A 17132-nucleotide genomic window follows, 5' to 3' on the forward strand; every position below is an offset into this window, starting at 1 on the left:
TCAGCCCTGGCTTGGGAGGGGTTGGGGTCACCAGGGAGCTGATCTGGGCCATGCCGGGGTTGTGGGGAAAGCGTTGCCCCCGAACACTGAAGGAGGTTGTCTAGAGAAGAGGAGGTTCAGGAGTGACCTCACTGATCTCTACAACTACCTCTTCTCCAGTCTCTTCTACCATGCCTACAGGAAACAGCCTTAATTTGGGACAGGGGAGATTCAGACTAGGTATTAGAAAAGGTTTTTCACTGTTAGGATGGGCAGGCATTGGAATAGGTTGCCCAGGGAGGTGGTGGAGTCACCACCCCTGGCGGTGTTGGAGAAGTATCTGGATGTGACACTGGATAATGGTTTTGTGGTTAAGGGGCTGAAGTGATTGTGCTGGGTGAATGGTTGGACTTGGTCATCTTGAAGGTCTCTTCCATCCCTGATGATTCTGTTGGAAATGACGCAACTTTGTTATTTATGTAACTTTAGTCAGAGATTTGTTCGCCTTTACCCAGGGGGAGCAGAATTGAAGTTTCTCTTTCAAAGATTCTGTTCATAGAGGTTGGGTGAGGTCTGTTGAGTTTAATGTTGACAGATTGGCAGCTGCCAGAAAATACACAGGAGGTAAATGAACATTAATGAACATTACCCCGGGCAGCATCAGAAACATGTGGTCTGGGAAAAGATTGGTAAGAGCACCAAAGAATGAGGACCTAATCAGCATCAAAAGGGATGAATAACCAAAAGGCAAAGGGATCAATAACCAACAGGAGATTGAATACTAAGAATTGTGTCATTTAGGACCAATGAACGTTAATGTCTTTGGAGTTTTTTAATGTATAAATAGATGAAAAGTCTAGTAAAGGACCACGTATGGTGGAATGATTTTCACTGCACAACCCGGACACGCGTGGATGACATAATTTCTACTGCACATCCTGGCCAGAATTAAGTAATGCCGTGATTTTCTAACACGGAAAAGATGTTGTCAGAGAGTTCCTGTTTCCCCGCAGTTTCAGTAGCAATTCTGTGGTTCTGTAAGGGAGGCAGACACAGGGGCCAAGATTCCCGGCAAAGGCTGGAGGCTCTGCTCAAGCTGCAGCAAGGAGGGGGAATATAACCCAAAACGGAGGTAAGCCCTCCCGAAATCTGTCCCCAGCGCAGACAGAGTGCGATCCTGCTCAGCCAGGAGCGGGGAAGGGCTGCTCATTTAAGGCAAATGCTGTCAGCACCTTTTCTTTAAAACGAAACCGTTCGTTTCCGCGCGTCCCCTTCATTTCTCCTGCGCCTGTTTCGATTCCGAGGGCTCAGCCCGGCTCTCCTGAGGGCAGCCCCGAAATGGAAGCCAGCCAGACCCTCCGCGACCGCAGGGCTTGGCCAGGAGGGCCCGGCGGGGCTGCCGAGGAGGAGCCGGGCCCGGTGACACCGCCCCGGGAGGCCGCGGAGGGACGGCCCGAGAAGAGCGGCCCGGGACGGGTTAAACAGGCCGGGCCTAGGGCTGCGGGGGCCGAACCGCGCCCCGTGGCCCGGGACGGGTTCCCGTGGGCTCCCCGAAGTCTGCTGGAGGTGGTGGCCGTGCTGGCCGGGCTGGCGGCGCTCGGGGGCCTCGCTGTGTAAGTACCCGCGGGGCCCCGCCTCGGGCCGGCCTTCGCCGCTTCCGCTCCTCACAAGCGAAAAGGAGAAGCGAGCCCCGAGTTGGGGAGGGCTTTTGGGGGAAGGGCGTGATTGGTATTTCATGGCTGAAGGACTCGCGGAGTGGGAAGCTGTCTGTGTGAGCACCCTGCCCCAGGAGCAGGGCCAGGTGTCACCGCCATTGCCTGGCCCTGCCAAAGCTGAGCAGCTCAACCAAACCTTACCCCATACCCCTGAGGGTCGGCCTCGCCTTACCCCAGGGTACAAAAGCCGCTGGGTGCTGATCTGAGCTTGCTCATGTACTCACAAAGGTGGAGAACATGGTTGTGGTAACATATCCTGCACATGGTTCAGCAGTCCTGCCCTTGGTTTTTGGTTTGTGAGCCGGGTACGAGATGCAGCGTTATCCTGGGCTGCTGCCTGTGTCCCAGCAGCACATCTCCAGGTGCCCCTGGCCCAGGGCCGGGCTGCCCAGGAGCTGCCACGCACCCATGGTAGGTGCACAGCATCCATGTGCTGTGAAGAAATACATCCCCTGAGTGAGACTCATGTGCCACGCAGGGTATCCAGCCTGCTGGAGCTTAGCAGGACAAGCTCGTGCTGAACTGGGAAAGATTTAATTTGCATTGTCCTTCTCTTTTTTTCTTAGTGTCTTCTACATTGAAGTGGTCATGGGACAAAGTATGTGTCCTAAGGAGGTGGAAAACTATGTGGCATCCATGGTGCTGAGTGCAGTTGCTGACACGTTGGGATATAACAACGGGAGATGGGAGTTCCAGCAGAGTGGCTCAGTCATTCACAAGGAGCTGGCAGAGAAGGGGGGACTGGGCAACTTCAGCATTCAAGGCTGGAGAGTCAGTGATGACACCGTGATGCACTTGGCCACGGCCGAAGCGCTGGTAGCTGCGGGGAAAAACCCACGCTTACAACATCTCTACTTTCTACTTGCAAGGAACTACAAGGAGTGCATGAATGACATGGAGGGCAGGGCTCCAGGTAACCCCTCCATCGTGCTGTCTGGGTAGAGCTGTGCTGTCACTCATGTCTCTCCTGCAGCTTGGAGCTCTGCTTTTGGCTGTTTAGAGTGCTAACTGTATTTCACATAAAGGCAAAAGCGTTCCACACTCAGTACCTGTTTCAGGATGAGCTAAAGAGAGGCAGCTGAAGTGGTCTGGGCTTCTCTGAACTAGAGGAAAAAGGTACTGTTTTGCCCACATTTACAAAACATTCTTTTGTAAATGTTTGAGGTGTGTTTGAGGCCTAGCTTTAGCTCGTGTAGGGTGATGGCTTTTGCACGTGGGATTTCTACATTCAGTGGATAAAAAAAAATGCACATTCAACCACTGTAATGCACACCCTGAGATGCTGTGTTAAGCAACACATTTAAACAGAGAATTAATACAGAACTTACAAACGCAACAAATTATATGTAAAATATATTAAAAGGCACAAAGATCCTTGCTTGGAATAATTATACTTACTAAACCCAAAGTCTGCTTGTGGCTAGCTCTGCATGCCTGTTTTCTGTGCCAGGACAGTCAGGCCACAGTCTTATTTTCTGAACCCTGAATCTTTTTCTGAAACCCTGTACTTCATCATCTCTTTTTTCTGCACAGACACAGTGGTGCCAAGTTTGTGTCACAAGCAGTGGGCCTGGCAGTATTCAGGAAGGGCAGCTTGACAGGCTACATTAGCCAAGATATATACAACGTATCCATGTGGTTCCTAGTTCATTCAGCCCTCCTCACCCAGCTCTTCCCTGAGGATTCCATCTGCCTCTGTGCTTATGGTCCTGACTCTTCTGGATGCCTGGATTACATTTAAATTGGAGCTGCTTAGGTTGGGCCCCTAATTTGATCAACACAGGAAGTGTGAAGTATCCAGGAAACACTCGAATTCAGCAGTCCTGTGCAAAGTTTATACATTGAAATTGTATGTATGCTTAGACATGCTTATTTGGAGTGGCCAGAGTATGTCAAGAGTGTTCTGTCTTGACATTAAACATGGGAAAGGCCAAATCTTGCCACTGAGCATCGTGTACTGAAGCTGTGCACTTCCAAAATAAAACAGGCTGGAAACCTGAACAGGAATTTATTCTGCTTACCTTTCCACAGTGGGCTCCTATCCTTGTGTAAAGAACTAAATGATCAGTCTTTTTTTAACACCCATATTCCCAGTTGTTGGAGTGGCCTAACTAATAAAATATTTAGGAAGGGGTAATGATGCTTTTCAGGACAGCTGAAGTTGGCAGATCAAACTTCCAAGAGATTCACTGCAGTTTTGGAGAAGCAGCATAGTTTAGTTCCCCCAGCCAAGATGGACTAACCACAGCTGGCAGTGAGACAGCACTGTGTAGGATTTTCACCCTCTAACCTCGGTGACTAAAACCTAAGATGAAAAGGAGAAGAACCTAAAATTTAAATGTTAGTAAATAATATCTAAGGATAATAGGACACCTACTGCATTCCTTCTGTGATTTAAGTGAGCTGCAATATGCCCAGAAGAAGTTCCCATTTGGAAGTGAAGAATTTGAAAACAAACTTGCTATGGACATTAAGAAGAGTGACAGGGAAAGGTCATATTATCTAGGTAAAAAAATAAATACATATTGTTTAGTGGGTCCAAAGACAATTTAACATCTTACAATCAGAATTGCTCCTGCTGCAGCTACAGGAAAGGCATTCAGCTCTGAGAGTTTTAATCCTGACCCTTAGCACTTTAATTCCCATTGAAGGGAATACCTAATCCATACCCTGAAAAGCTGTCTGCAGTCTGGAGTCTCCATGCCATATTGGTAAGTCTTAATGATAAAAGTTGCATGGCACTAACTTCTTTTGGCAGTTGAGAATAAATATATTTTAACTGAGAACATAACCCATGGTGGTGCTGTTCTGGCCTAAGTACTCACCAGGGAATTGCAGCCCTGAAGGCTGAGAATGGAAATTTGCTGTTGGAAATTTTGTTCAACACAGAATTCAGAGATTTCCTTAGAACAGTGGGGGAAAGTCACACTGATGGTTCACATGAGGGAGTCCAGACCTGAAAAGCCAAAGCTGCAGTAACAAAGGGATTCCCACAATGTTCTGAGTCACAGGACAGCCACAGCAGAGTCCCTCTGGGGCAAGAGAACTCTGGGTATAGTAATTCAATGACAAGGTAATCCCTCCATCCACTATTGCTATTTGTGATGTGCCACAGCCCCAAATTCATTGTTCCTTGCAGATTACAATGAATTAAGCAACACAAACGTAGACATGCTTCTTTTTCCATGGTGCAACTACAGTGCTTCTCCAGGAAACCTGTTTCAAAATTGTCTTTTGGTCCTAGTCCTCTCTTGGAATTATTTACCACTGTGTGGTTTGTTTAACTCACCTTTTTTATATGTTCTGATCAACCCCAAACAACTGTTAATGTCTGTGCTCTTGAAGAGTCTAGGTAAGTGGAATGAAAGCCTATCCCAAAAATTGAATCCAGTTCTTGAAACTTTTTCAGGTTGGCTTAATTCACACACTACTTTTTCCGTGTATTTCTTCTTCCCTTAGACCAGTACCATGCTTAGGTTACTTTTAGTTTCCTGTTGCTAGTACAAAGGATTCCTAACCCGGATGTGAAGGATTTCTAAAACAGTTTCCTATTTCAAAAACTCCCTTTTTGAAAAAAATCTGTTTTTTAAAAAAAATCTGATGTGATTCCAGCTTAGTCTTCCTAAATTTTTTAATATTTTAACTGTTTAAAAGCGTGAGGAGTAATACCTGTAATACTTCATAAATCATGAGCGTCTTAGCTGTCATACACTGGTTTGTTTCACACTGATAACTTGCAAGTTATCAGTAGTCATCTCCTAAAATAATATGCACAGGCTTAAAGTTGCAAACAAATTGTATTGCAAAATAACCGGTCTTTCTTTCCATTTAAAGCCTTGTCATCTTCCTTTTTATTTTAGCTACAATTAGTGCAACAACAATCTTACTTTTTTTCAAGGACTGAGGTGTGTGGTCTCAACCTGCACAGACATGTCCTGAAGAAATGTTTTTTCTCGAAGTTTTAGCAAGAGTAATCTTTGCTTTTGTTATTCAGATTTTGATTTTATGCTACCTTAGTCCCTGTGCTCTCTACCCTCCCCCCTGTTTTCCTGGAAGTTCTCTTTTACCAGAATATAGAGAGTAGTTGGCACAGCTTTTTAAAAATGTGGCTTTGTTCATTTTAATGTCCTGTTACAGGTCATTGGGTACAATGCTTGGTATGGTGAGATTTTGAGAAAAATGCCTCAATTTTCTGTTAGTCATCATGAAGTTGGAAATTATGCTGATAGTTCTCTTAACAATTTTGATACACAGCAGCCAGCACTGAATTAGTAAACTACATGAAATTTAGAGGCCTGAACATGTTCCCACACTGAGACACCCCAGAAGCAAACTCACAGGCACTTCACTTAGAGGTTGGTGGTGAATGGTCCCAGTAGAGCTAAAGATACTTGGCCCAGCACATGACGCTATTCCTGAAAGTGGCCAGCTGTTAGTTATTTTTAGCATATGTCCAGAAGCCAGTCTTAAAGCTGTGCATGGATTTGGAGATATTTCAGTTACAAGGGTGCTGTAAATGCAGGTAAAACAGGCTGCCATAAACCAAACCCTACTGCCAAAAATGTACATGGAAGGGCAGAAGCCAAGAGCTCTGCAGGGGACTGGCTTAGTGCAGTGCCTGGCTGTGATTAGCAAGGTCACGGATCACGGTGACTGAGTTGCAGCAAACTGAGGTGAAATTGCTTGACCAGGCTTCTTCCTTGCTGCTCTATTGTATTTAGTTTGACTTCCAAAGTAAAAGAAAGAGAACCTGCAAGTTCATCAGCCACCTGTCCCCAGTGAGGGAACAAAGCATGGGAGCAACAGTAGTTTTGGGGGAATGGTAACAGCCAGCTACTGCTGTTACCCTGTGTGTCTGAGAGAGGACTGAGCACACTGGAGTTAGTCTATTGAGTCCACCTTTGCCATTGTCCAACACATTAAAACTTAAATGAAGCTGCTTGAAACCTGCCTTGATTTACCTTCCTGCTGGAAAAGAAGTATTTCAGATTGGGCCAGACGAGAAGACTAGGAGAAAAAAGCAAGGTAGAAGAGAATCAAAGATAATTCAATGTTCCAAACCTGTTTCTTCTTTACACACAAGCATTTGGGCTTAGCTCTCAAAACATTTCACCGTCTTGGCTGGGGAAGCTGGCTGGGCTGTGAAATTTGGGGTTGTTTTCTTTGTCCTGTGAATGTGTTGGACTAACAAGTGTTAGTCTGAAGAAGCAGCACTGGAAGAAGCAGAGTTAGTTTTGATTTCTTTAAAAAGTAGATAGCAAACAGAGATGGAGGTGGGCTTGCCTCATTTCTTGGACTCTTTCTGTAGTTACCCTTTAGTGGCAGTGTTTGGACATGAACTAGTGAGCTGAACAGTCCTTTGGTCTCACCCAGCACAGCTGCTCTTCAGCTTATGGAAGAGAAGTACAGTAAAGCCAGTTATGCAGACCGTGTTGAGGTGAGAGAGGTGATACACTCAAGGCTTTCTGACAACTTCAACTTCAGCAAGGGAGAGCTGGAAAACATTTTCTGCCAGTACATTTTGTATTAGTGAGGCAATGGGAAGGATTCCTGGGGAGCCTGTGGGGTCTCTGCCTTTAGAAGTCCTGTGAAAAAGCAGTTACCTAGACTTGCCTTGTGTAAGAGATCCAACAAACCTTTCTGTTTAGAGAGAGAGAGAGATATCTAGGTGTATGTGTATATATCTATGTTTTATGGATAACACAAAATGTAAATATAGACCATGTCAGTAAATGAGCAGTGAAGTGTTTCCTACCCCCTAGGCCTTTTAAATATTTTCCCAAACAAAACTTATTGGGTCTGCTGGGGAGGATGCAGGATGCTCCAGCAGTTTAAGACAGGATATGTATGTGAGCAGTTTGTTTTTAAAAGGAAGCTCAAATCCCTTGTGCAGAGTGATGCTTTCTCCCCCATTGCCCTGCCTGTCTTCCCCGTCCCCAAGCTATCTCCTGCTGATGTTTCTGTTTCTTCTTTCTCCTGGGCTTTGCCCGTCTGCAGGTGCCATGTCTGTGGAAAGCACCATGAAGCTGGATCCGGAGCGGCCGAACGGCTGGCGGGTCCCGTTCAGCCCGCGGGCAGGAGGCTGTGGGGCTGCCATGCGCGCCATGTGCATCGGGCTGCGCTTCTACCGCCCCGACCAGCTGGACACCCTGGTAAAAGTCAGCATCGAGAGCGGCCGCATGACCCACCACCACCCCACCGGCTACCTGGGGGCCCTGGCCTCAGCCCTCTTCACCGCTTACGCAGTGAACAGCGTGCCCCCCGTGGCCTGGGGGAAGAGGTTGATAGAGGTGCTGCCACAGGCAAAAGCCTACGTGCAGGAGTCTGACTTCTACGTGAAGGAGAACATGGAGCAATGGTGAGCTGCACTCCCTGCACTGCCATTTCTTAAAGGCCTCGTACGATGGGGCAAGCTCTGCTCTTACTTAAGTTTCAGTAATCACATTATGGTAAACTCCTAGGACAGCACGTACCTGCCATAGGATCAAATCAATTCAGAATACCTTAACTTGGGGAGGAAAAAAAGGCAGGTTTGTGTTTTGTCAGGTAGCTGTGGCCATTTTATAGACCCAGTATGAAGTAGGTACACTTGTCATCTCGTGCAACTGTGATCTTGTGAAAGACGGCAAACAGGGCTGGGGAACAGCATCAAGCTTAGGTCTGAGCTCAGTTTGAAAGTTATAACCAAATCTGACTGTATATTCACTGCACCTCTGTGTGCAGGGGCACACACAGAGGTAAAGCTGCTCGGAGTTTGGGAGGATGACTCAGTTCTCACTCTGAGCCTCTGAATCCTGCAGGTGCTGGGCTGCCTTCTCCCTTGTGACTGGAGGGAGGGGAAATCTCACTCACTGAAACATGTCCTTGTGCCTCTTACTGTAAATCACATCCCTAGTTTTGACAAATGGGGGCCGCCTGCCATTTTGCTGAGCCCTGGCTCGGGGCTCTTGACGTGGCGCGTTTTCCGCTGGCGCCTGCGCGGTGCTCAGCTGTGTGCTGCTGCCCTGGGACAACTTACAGCCGCTCCATCCCATCCTGTTTGGCAGGTATTACTTCGAAGAGCAGTGGAAAAAATACCTGGCAGAGAGAGGCATCTCGGACGGGGTCTCGTCGCCCAAGTTCCCGCCCAAGTACGGCGTGGAGGAGAGAGACGCATTCTACACCTCCCTGAGCTACAGCGGCTGGGGAGGCAGCAGCGGGCACGACGCGCCCATGATCGCCTACGACGCCCTGCTGGGCGCGGGGGACTCCTGGACAGAGCTGGCTGACCGCGCCTTCTTCCACGGCGGCGACAGCGACTCCACAGCTGCCATCGCTGCCAGCTGGTGGGGCGTCATTCACGGCTTCCAGGGGGTTCCTCCCTCCCTCTACACCCACCTGGAGTACAAGGACCGCCTGGAGAAGGTAGCCAAGGACTTGTACAGCATCATCTAGGCAGGAGATGGCAGGGGCGCTTACCCAGCGGCTCTCTCGTGCTCTCTCGCTTGGTTTGCAAACCCCCCTGGATTAAACCTCGTGAATGTAAGCCAGAGCCAGAGCTGCTTTTTCTCTGTGTGTTAGCTTCAGTGGGGAGGCCATGTCAGTGCTACTTTGGGGCTGGTGGTTTGATGGGAACACACAATGGTCCCCCAAGACATCCCTCATGCGCTGCAGCAGCAGGACAGGCAGAAAACCCCACTCAGGCTGCCCCAAACCAGCATCTTGCTCCTTCGAGGGGAGCAGGGGGCACAAGTAGCCCATTGTATCTGGGGATAACAGAGCTTTCTTATAAAATTAATTTAACAAAGGATATTTTTTGTTTCAAATAAATGTGGAAAAAGTCCCTAAATCCAGCCTTAAAGCTGTGTGAGCAGCGCATTTTACCCAGTTCCACACCACTTCTGCAATATAGGTAGGAATGCATCATGCTACTTCCCCATTTCAGTGATGTGGGAATTCAGGACTCCTGCCCAAATCCTTACTTAAGGCAAAAGTGGGTAATGAGAATTAACAGGTTGCATTTTACATCAGCTTCTGTTGTGAACTGTATTCTACTTTCATCAAGGTTACTGAAGGTAATTTGCTTAACATTTGTTATGCGTAATACCATTAAAATAAGGTTTTTCTTCAAATCCAGACTATGATACAGCAAAGTACTTTTACTGTTTTCAGAACAATTTCAAAACCAGGGTATCCCATTCAATAAAAAGACCTGACAGGCCTCAGTTAAATGTTATATTCTATTATGGTATGGGTTGAGGGATAGATGGGGTATGAAATCAGAGGTGCCAGTTGTCTGCAAGCTCCAGCTGCAAGAGAGATGTGCTACCAATAGTAGGGAGAAAACTTATTGCATCAAGGAGTAGGGGCAGAGGGAGAAGGTTCCCAAGAGAAGGGCCTCAGCACGCCTTTATGCTGTGAGTGCACAGAAAGGCATAATAAAAGCCCAGATCTGACAAAAACCAGCAGCAATAGGATTCACAATTTCAACACAGTTTACTACAGCTCTTGGGTGTGTTGTATAAAACATATTTTAGTGCAACATAGTACAAAGTTTTTGTTGGGTTTTTTTTCACTTTTTTCTTTTTTTAAAAATCCCAAACATTTTTCCACATCATGCATGGACAGGGTCTCTCTCTTTCTTGGGTTCATTACAGAAAGTTACCACAGAGAGAGTGGTTTGAAAAGCTTTGTGTTAAAACTCATATAGGAAGAGTCTGCCTTATAAAAACCAAAAGAAGTTTGAGACTGGGCAAGACACTGCCAGAGCAATGGAGAAATGTCACCAGCAAGGTACATTCAGGGACCACCGTGGGAGCCATTTCCCAGGAAATCCTGGGCTCTGTGCAGGAACTGCAGGGCTGGGAAGAGACCCTGTCCACCCAGCGGGGCCTTCAGGAGAGCCCTGTTCTGGGGCAGACAGGTTGGCGAGGAGGAGCGTGGCTCAGGTGCAGAGCAGAGCTCTCCCAGGAAAGAACAGCTCCCGCTGACTTCATTTTCTCTTCTTCCTTCAAGGTGAAGCGAGTCGTGGTTCCTGCCCAGGAGCAGTACTTACAGGAGACAGTACAGTTAGGAAACAATACCCACTGGCTGCAGCTGCAGCTGTTTGCACCTCGGTTCTTCATTTCCATTCACTTCTCATCCCACTCCCCTCTTTGCAGACGTCTTAGTCAGAAAGGGAAGACAAGTGTGCGGGTGTGTGATACATACAGATATAGGAGTGTGATTTTATGCATATGCTGGGGCCAGTAAGCAGTTATGTCTCGAGGAGGCAGACTTCACAGAGGGACGAGTGAAACTGGGGCTTCCCAGCAGAAGAAGAAACCAGTGCTGTTCTGGTGGAGGTGCAGAGGTGGCCAACTTCAAACGCCTTAGCACGAGACGATCTGCAGCCATGGGGGTCCTCTCCCAGACAGGAGTGAGGCTCACGGTGCAGATCTCCTACCTGAAGCTTCACCACCTCTGAAACGTCAAGGCATCAGGGTCTAACTGACTTAGTGCTACAGAGCATCTGCTGAGGTCCCCTCTGCTCCCAAGGAGCAGTCTGACCCTCCGGAGAGGACAACGGCTGTGGGTATGGCACCTCTCACACGTGAGGCAGGGGGGTCTTGCGGCTGCTCCCGTCTGCCCCCGGTTGGCTTCAGCCATGCTGCAAAAAAAGAAATGGCCGGATTTGCCAGGAAGACATCAAGGAAGACAACAAAAGGCCATTTTTGGCAAACATTTTCTTCCGCCGGACGCAACGCTTACGGGGGAGGAGGCGGTTTCCTCCACGGGACAGGGCAGGGGTTCTTGGCATTAGGGGGTGCAGGGGGTCAGGTGCCCCACGTGGCGAGAGCCCTGGTTTGGTTCACAAGAGCCATATCTTTCACAGAAAGAACAGCATTTCCTGCCACAGCGACTCTTACAAGAGCAGGTGACTTTGCCAGGAGGGGGAGCTTATGGAGAAATGGATTCTCTTCCTAAAGTCTCAGGAACAAATGGCAGATGCACATAACACGCAGGGGGAAGATTTCTCTTGGCCAAGGGGACAGGGAAGTCCCCAAGGTGCTGATGTGCTGCAGGCCCCTTGCTTTGTCCAGGCTCACACTGGGGAGTAGTGCAGCCACAAGGAAAACTCGTGACACATGGCGGTTTTTATATGCAGATCCCCACTACGTGGCATGTTTGCTACTGGGCTCCTTGGCTGAACCATCCAGGGACTGTGAACCTGACCCGTGGAGCTTCTCCTTTCCTCCTTCCTAGAGTCATTACTTTGGTCATGTTGAAGCCTTCAGAGACTGGATTAAGCCTCCCATTCCCAAATGACTGGGGCACAGAGGAGATCTGCCTCATCAGAGATGGCAGCAGGGACACCAGGGAGGAGCATGACTGGTGAGACCATACAAGGACCCGCTTTGCTACAACACAGTCAGGGCTTTCAGGTGTGCTTCTTTTCCCCCCTTCAGTTCCTTGAGACAAACTAAACTGCTTTTGTCCTGACCGCAAGCACGCTCAATAGTCAGTCTCTCCAAGACCTGGGAACACTCCCAAAAGGTGAATTGCTCCCTCCTGAGAAAACAAGTAAGATGGAGGCAAGAAGATGCTGAGGCTACAGCCAGTCTTTGAAATGGACCTCTTGATAGACAGCCCAGTTAACCCCTCTGGGGACAGACCTGGCTTTGTCTGTTTTGGAAGAGGGGGGAGTTAGCTCAGTGCACCTTGAGAAAAGACTTTCTTCACTGAAGCACTGAGTCAAAGAAGGGAAAACAGTCTATTTTGGAAAACATATACATTTACTGCCAAAGAGATCACTCCAGGACCAAATACCCCCTGGGAACTCCATACTGTGTGGAAGGCAGGGAATGTCTACAGTTCTTTGAGTGACCAAAAAAGAAATTATAAAAAAGTAACAGCCCAAAAGACAGCAACTGATGTGAATCAGATTAGTCCAAGAGGAACATCCGCTATGTACAGCAAGTGCCTCTGTCCATTGGGGTGAGGGGGTATGTTCCCACAGGTGCTGGAGGAAGCCTTGGACCTTCCTGCTCCTGCTGGCTGGGAAGAGCTCAGCCACTGTGTCGGAGCACGGACAGTAAAACAAATGAAACAAGAACACAAACCCCACTGTGTTCCTCAGGGCTCCTGGTGTATCTCTGCTTCTCTCCCTCTGTGTGTCCCTACAGCTGTCTCTGCCTCTTTAGTCTATGGTTCCTGGGTGGATGCTGAGCACTGGTGGCTCTAGGCAAGTGGGAGAGTAGTTGAGGTGAGGCTCTTTGATCCACAGCAAGGGAACCCCATTCTTGCCCTCCGAGTTCTTGCTGGAGTTTCGGCTCTTGAACCGCACCAGGAGGATGGTGATGATCAAGATGCCAAAGATGGGGAAGGGGTAGAAGAAAACGAAGTAGAAGAGGGCATCGTTGGAGCAGATGACAGACTGCAGCGTGGAGCCTGGAAAGAGACACAGGGTGGTCACATTTCATGGTTTCTCAGGTAATCAGGGCATACAAACTTCCTCAGCAACATGGAAAACCAGATGCTCATTATTCTATGTCAAAGCAGGAGGTGGAGCTCTGGGAAAAATAACAGAGTTAGAACAGAAGAAAGCTGGATGTAACAGGGAATGTTTCAGCTTTATCCCCCCAAGAGTTTCATGAGTGACAGAGTCTTCCCTGGTGGAGATTTTATAGCATCTTATAAAGCAGGGAGCCTTGCAAAGCTTGTATACTCTCAGTGGTGCAATGCAAAGGCAGCAGCACCTCAGGATCTCTCTCCCTTGAGGGCCCACAAAACCCTCATGACCTCAGTTCCCTCTGGGGCCTCCAAACCATGCAACAGCTTCAAGAGTTCATGTGAGGAGGAGACCCGTGTGCCACAGCCTATGCTCTTGTGCAGAGCAAAGCCAACTTCCCCCCCAGGGGAGGGTTAAATCCCAGTGGGTGGCAAGGTCCATCCCCACTGGCTCGAGACACACCAGGTGGTAAATTCTGTGGGTGAGCAGCCCCAGAACAGAGCTAAGTGCATTGTGGATACTCAAGGCAAAGCAAGAACTGGTAAGAACCACTGAGCTGACTGGAAAAGTACCAGCACCACCGACTTGCCCCAGTCCCACTCACTCCTTGGCCTTTTCATCTTGGTTGAACCAAAGATGCAGGGGATGCCAGGGCCAGACAGTCATCACCTCCTCTCACCTGCATCCTGCACGTGCACAGCGACCATCCCCGACTCCTCCTCGGCCAGCCGGTACCAGACGCCGTTGGGATCCGCCAGCCACTCCTCCACTCGGCACGAGTAGTTGCCGGTGTCGGCACCGCCAGCCTGCAGCACCGTCAGCCGGAAAAGCACCGCCGAGAGCCTCTGGAAGCGCAGGCGGCCCTCCCAGCGACCAGCCTCGGGGCTGAAGATGGCATCAGGGCCCACGCTCAGCACCGCTTCCCTCTCTTCCTCCTCCTCCTCGCCCTCCTCTGCGTGGTCGCCCGCCTCCTTGGCCCGCAGGCTGTACCATGTCACTGCAAAGTGGGACTCTGGGCTGGAGCGGGACAAGATGCTGCAGTCCAGCGGGAAGGACTCCTTCTCCTGCACCGTGAGGTTGGCAGTGGCTGTGTCCACCTGCAAGGTGGGATCTGAGATGAAAAAATCAAGAGATGAGTGCTGAGCTATCATCAGAACCATCCTATCGCAACACAAACTGTCATGACTCTGGTGCTGGGCACGATCCAAGCAAAACCAAAAGCTTGATGCAGCCTGCCAAGACTCACAGGGACCTCTGAGGCCAGCCCTGCAGGCACAGCATCCTCACCTCACCATGAACCATCTGGCATGGGGTCAAACAGGCACTGGCTGCAAGCACCATCCCACCCTGGCCCACCCTCACCCCAACTAAGGGACAAGAGGAGAAAGCTGCTGCAGCTCATCCAGACACGCTACGCGTCAGGTAACCAAGGTTTGGTGCATGTGCTCAGGAGCAATGTGCTATTCCTCCTCAGCTACTGCTGCACAAAACATTGTACTCCCTGTTTTTATTTCTTTGAGAGTGCTCAAAGGACTTGAAAATCATTATGACAGAAAAGACCTCTTCCAGCAGCTTGGAAAATCATTTAGGTAAGGTTTCCATCCTCCATGAAGATGGTCTCAACACTGATACAGCAAGGATGCTCCCAAAGTCTTCCTCTCATTATTTTTCCTCTAGTGCGTGCTCCAAGGCTAAAGAGATGTTTTTACCTAAGTGAGACACAGTGGCCAGAATCCACGATGAGTTGATTAAAGGCTGACTTCAAGAGCAATTAACATTTGGTTTAGTCATCTTGCCAGGGAGCACACACTCCAGGGATCCCTATCAGTCTGGATCTAAGCTTTCATTTAAAGATTAAAAAGCCCTTTCCAAAGCGGGAGCTGAGCAGGAAGGGCAAGTCGATAGCTCACTGAAGACAGAGGCACTTCCTCCACCAGTGAGGAGAGCTGTGCAAACCCTCCCTTGTGCAGACCCTGCAGGAGGGGGCTGCTGTCCCTCAGCTCTCGTCAGCCACCAGGCTGCTGTGCTCAGTGAGCTCCTCATTACAGCACCTGCCCAATACTTTTTAAATGGTCCCATGAGGAAAACCTTCATTAAGGCCAGAGCTCTTCAGGCCGTAAGCAATTTGAGTATTTGCTGTTCACATCTTCCCAAAGTCCTGAGCAGAAACAGGAATGAGGTTAAGTCATGAAATTTTGGGGACTACAGAGGTAAAAAAAGAGGAAGGAAAGGAAATGGCTTGTCCAAACTAATACAAAGCCTCCATCACCTTTAGCAGGTTAAGCAGAAAGAGGAGAACTGATGTCTGAAGGTGCTGAGAGGTTTTCCCCCCCCCTTGCTGATGATTATAGCCCTAAGATATGAGGCTGGAGATCTTCACTAATGAGACATGAGTCACAAGCATGATTAGTCATTTTGTTAAGTACTGACTGCTATGGAACAAAAACAAACAACAACAAAGCACTTTTAGAAAAAAAAGAAATCCTCAATTAGTGCACTCCCAACTCCCTCTCTTATTCCCACTCTACATTCTTCTGCAATTCAAGAGGAACCTCATAGATTTTTCCTGCTGTTCATCATCCCCTCCATCAGGGCTGGCAATTATCAAACTGGATGGAGAGCAGTACTGACAACCCAGCACAGCACAGGGATTGCCTGAAGAGGTGTCTCTGCTCAAGCCACTTTGGCCAGCAACTTCCCAAGCAAAGATGTGGCAGGTAAGAGTTCTGCTGTCCCCCTGAGAATGTTCCTCCTCCACAGTACAAATCTCTGCCAGGAATGACCACTAAAATCTTTCCAGAACCTCAGGCTTTTGCCAGCTCCACTGCAGTTAGAAGGGTGACATCTTGCTGGAATGGGCAGGCATGAAGCACTGCAGAACAAGCAGAGAGTGGCTGCTTTAGAAGCTGAGAAGTACTCAGTGAAGGAGGACTATACAGTTATTTGTTCTACAGCCTCTGAAAGAGACATTTACTCTTGAGTCATATACCTCAAAAACTAGGGAATCTGTATTTTCCAAGGTAAACTACCTTTGCATCTTATCTGCTGTTAAAGCAGGCAAAACTTAGCTGAGTACTCTGGGAATCTGCTTTTGAGGGTTTAGGAGTCCATCAGTGTTGGTCAGTCTTAAGAACCACCTTTTGGAAGCACAGGAGCAGAAATTCCACTGTGTCTTAAGTCAAGCACTGTTAGGTGAACAGCAACTCCTTGTGGAGCTCAAGAGGAGACAGAAATCGTATGATCTCTGGAAGTGAGGCTCTGCAGGAAGATTACAGAGCTCTAGTCCATACATGCAACATGAAAACACAAATGTCAGTGCTCAGTTAGAGCTGAAATTGGTCAGTGTTGTGTCAGCATTTTTTTAAGGCTGTTAATAGCAAGAAGATGTCTGAAGCAAACTGATACCAGTTGAAGACAGTTACCTATTTAATAGGGATGAAGAAAAAGCAGAAGCATTCAATGTTTTTTTTCCTCAGTCTTTAATAAAACTGATAAACCTTGAGCTGTCCAGTCCCATGAGTCAGAGGATCATGAGTGCAGGAACAGTAACTTTTCCACCTGCAGACTCTGAAATTGTGAGGGAGCAGCTGTATATGAGCCAAGTGTCCACAAGTCCATGGGGCCTGATGGGATTCATCAGGCGTTATGGCAGGACCCCTCCTGAACATCATCCAAGGGCCCTGGGAGTCTGGGAAGTGCTTTTTGGCTGGAAGCTGGCCAGTATATATTCCAATCTGCAAGAAGGACATGAGGGAAGACCCAGGAAACTACAGACCTGATAGTCTAACCTCAATTCCTGGTTAAATAATTTAATATCTTTGTGTCACCTGCTCTGTCAGAGGATGAAGGGAAGGCAGTGGATGCAGTTTTTCAATTTCAGTAAGGCTTTTCATACTGTCCCTCGCAGCACCCTTCCAGCTGTGGGATGGGGGAGGTTCATGGTGCACTGGGTGAAGAACTGGCTGAAG

At 48.5% G+C, this 17132-nt stretch overlaps 2 protein-coding genes across 3 annotated transcripts in view; one reads left to right on the forward strand and one right to left on the reverse strand.

Annotated features, from left to right (window-relative positions):
• Positions 1–1194: 1194 nt before the first annotated feature.
• Positions 1195–10177, forward strand: ADPRH (ADP-ribosylarginine hydrolase). The gene is made up of 4 exons (XM_014253588.2): positions 1195–1592; positions 2261–2607; positions 7692–8052; positions 8741–10177. The coding sequence occupies exons 1-4, from the start codon at positions 1318–1320 to the stop codon at positions 9126–9128; spliced, it is 1371 nt and encodes a 456-aa protein (XP_014109063.1). The 5' UTR covers positions 1195–1317; the 3' UTR covers positions 9129–10177.
• Positions 10178–10662: 485 nt separating this feature from the next.
• IGSF3 (immunoglobulin superfamily member 3) overlaps positions 10663–17132 on the reverse strand; it is a 92789-nt gene continuing 86319 nt past the window's right edge. For both annotated transcript variants that reach the window (XM_088051205.1, XM_014253503.2), the window contains 2 exons: positions 13844–14275; positions 10663–13103 (listed from right to left, as the gene is read on the reverse strand). In XM_088051205.1, the coding sequence (XP_087907331.1) occupies positions 12853–13103; positions 13844–14275 (683 nt within the window). In that variant the 3' untranslated portion in view covers positions 10663–12852. The remainder of the gene's footprint in view (positions 13104–13843; positions 14276–17132) is intronic.

This window comes from Pseudopodoces humilis, chromosome 2 (assembly GCF_049639895.1).
Source record: "Pseudopodoces humilis isolate 2021_Gansu_Grassland_sample_001 chromosome 2, ASM4963989v1, whole genome shotgun sequence".
NCBI lineage: Eukaryota > Metazoa > Chordata > Aves > Passeriformes > Paridae > Pseudopodoces > Pseudopodoces humilis.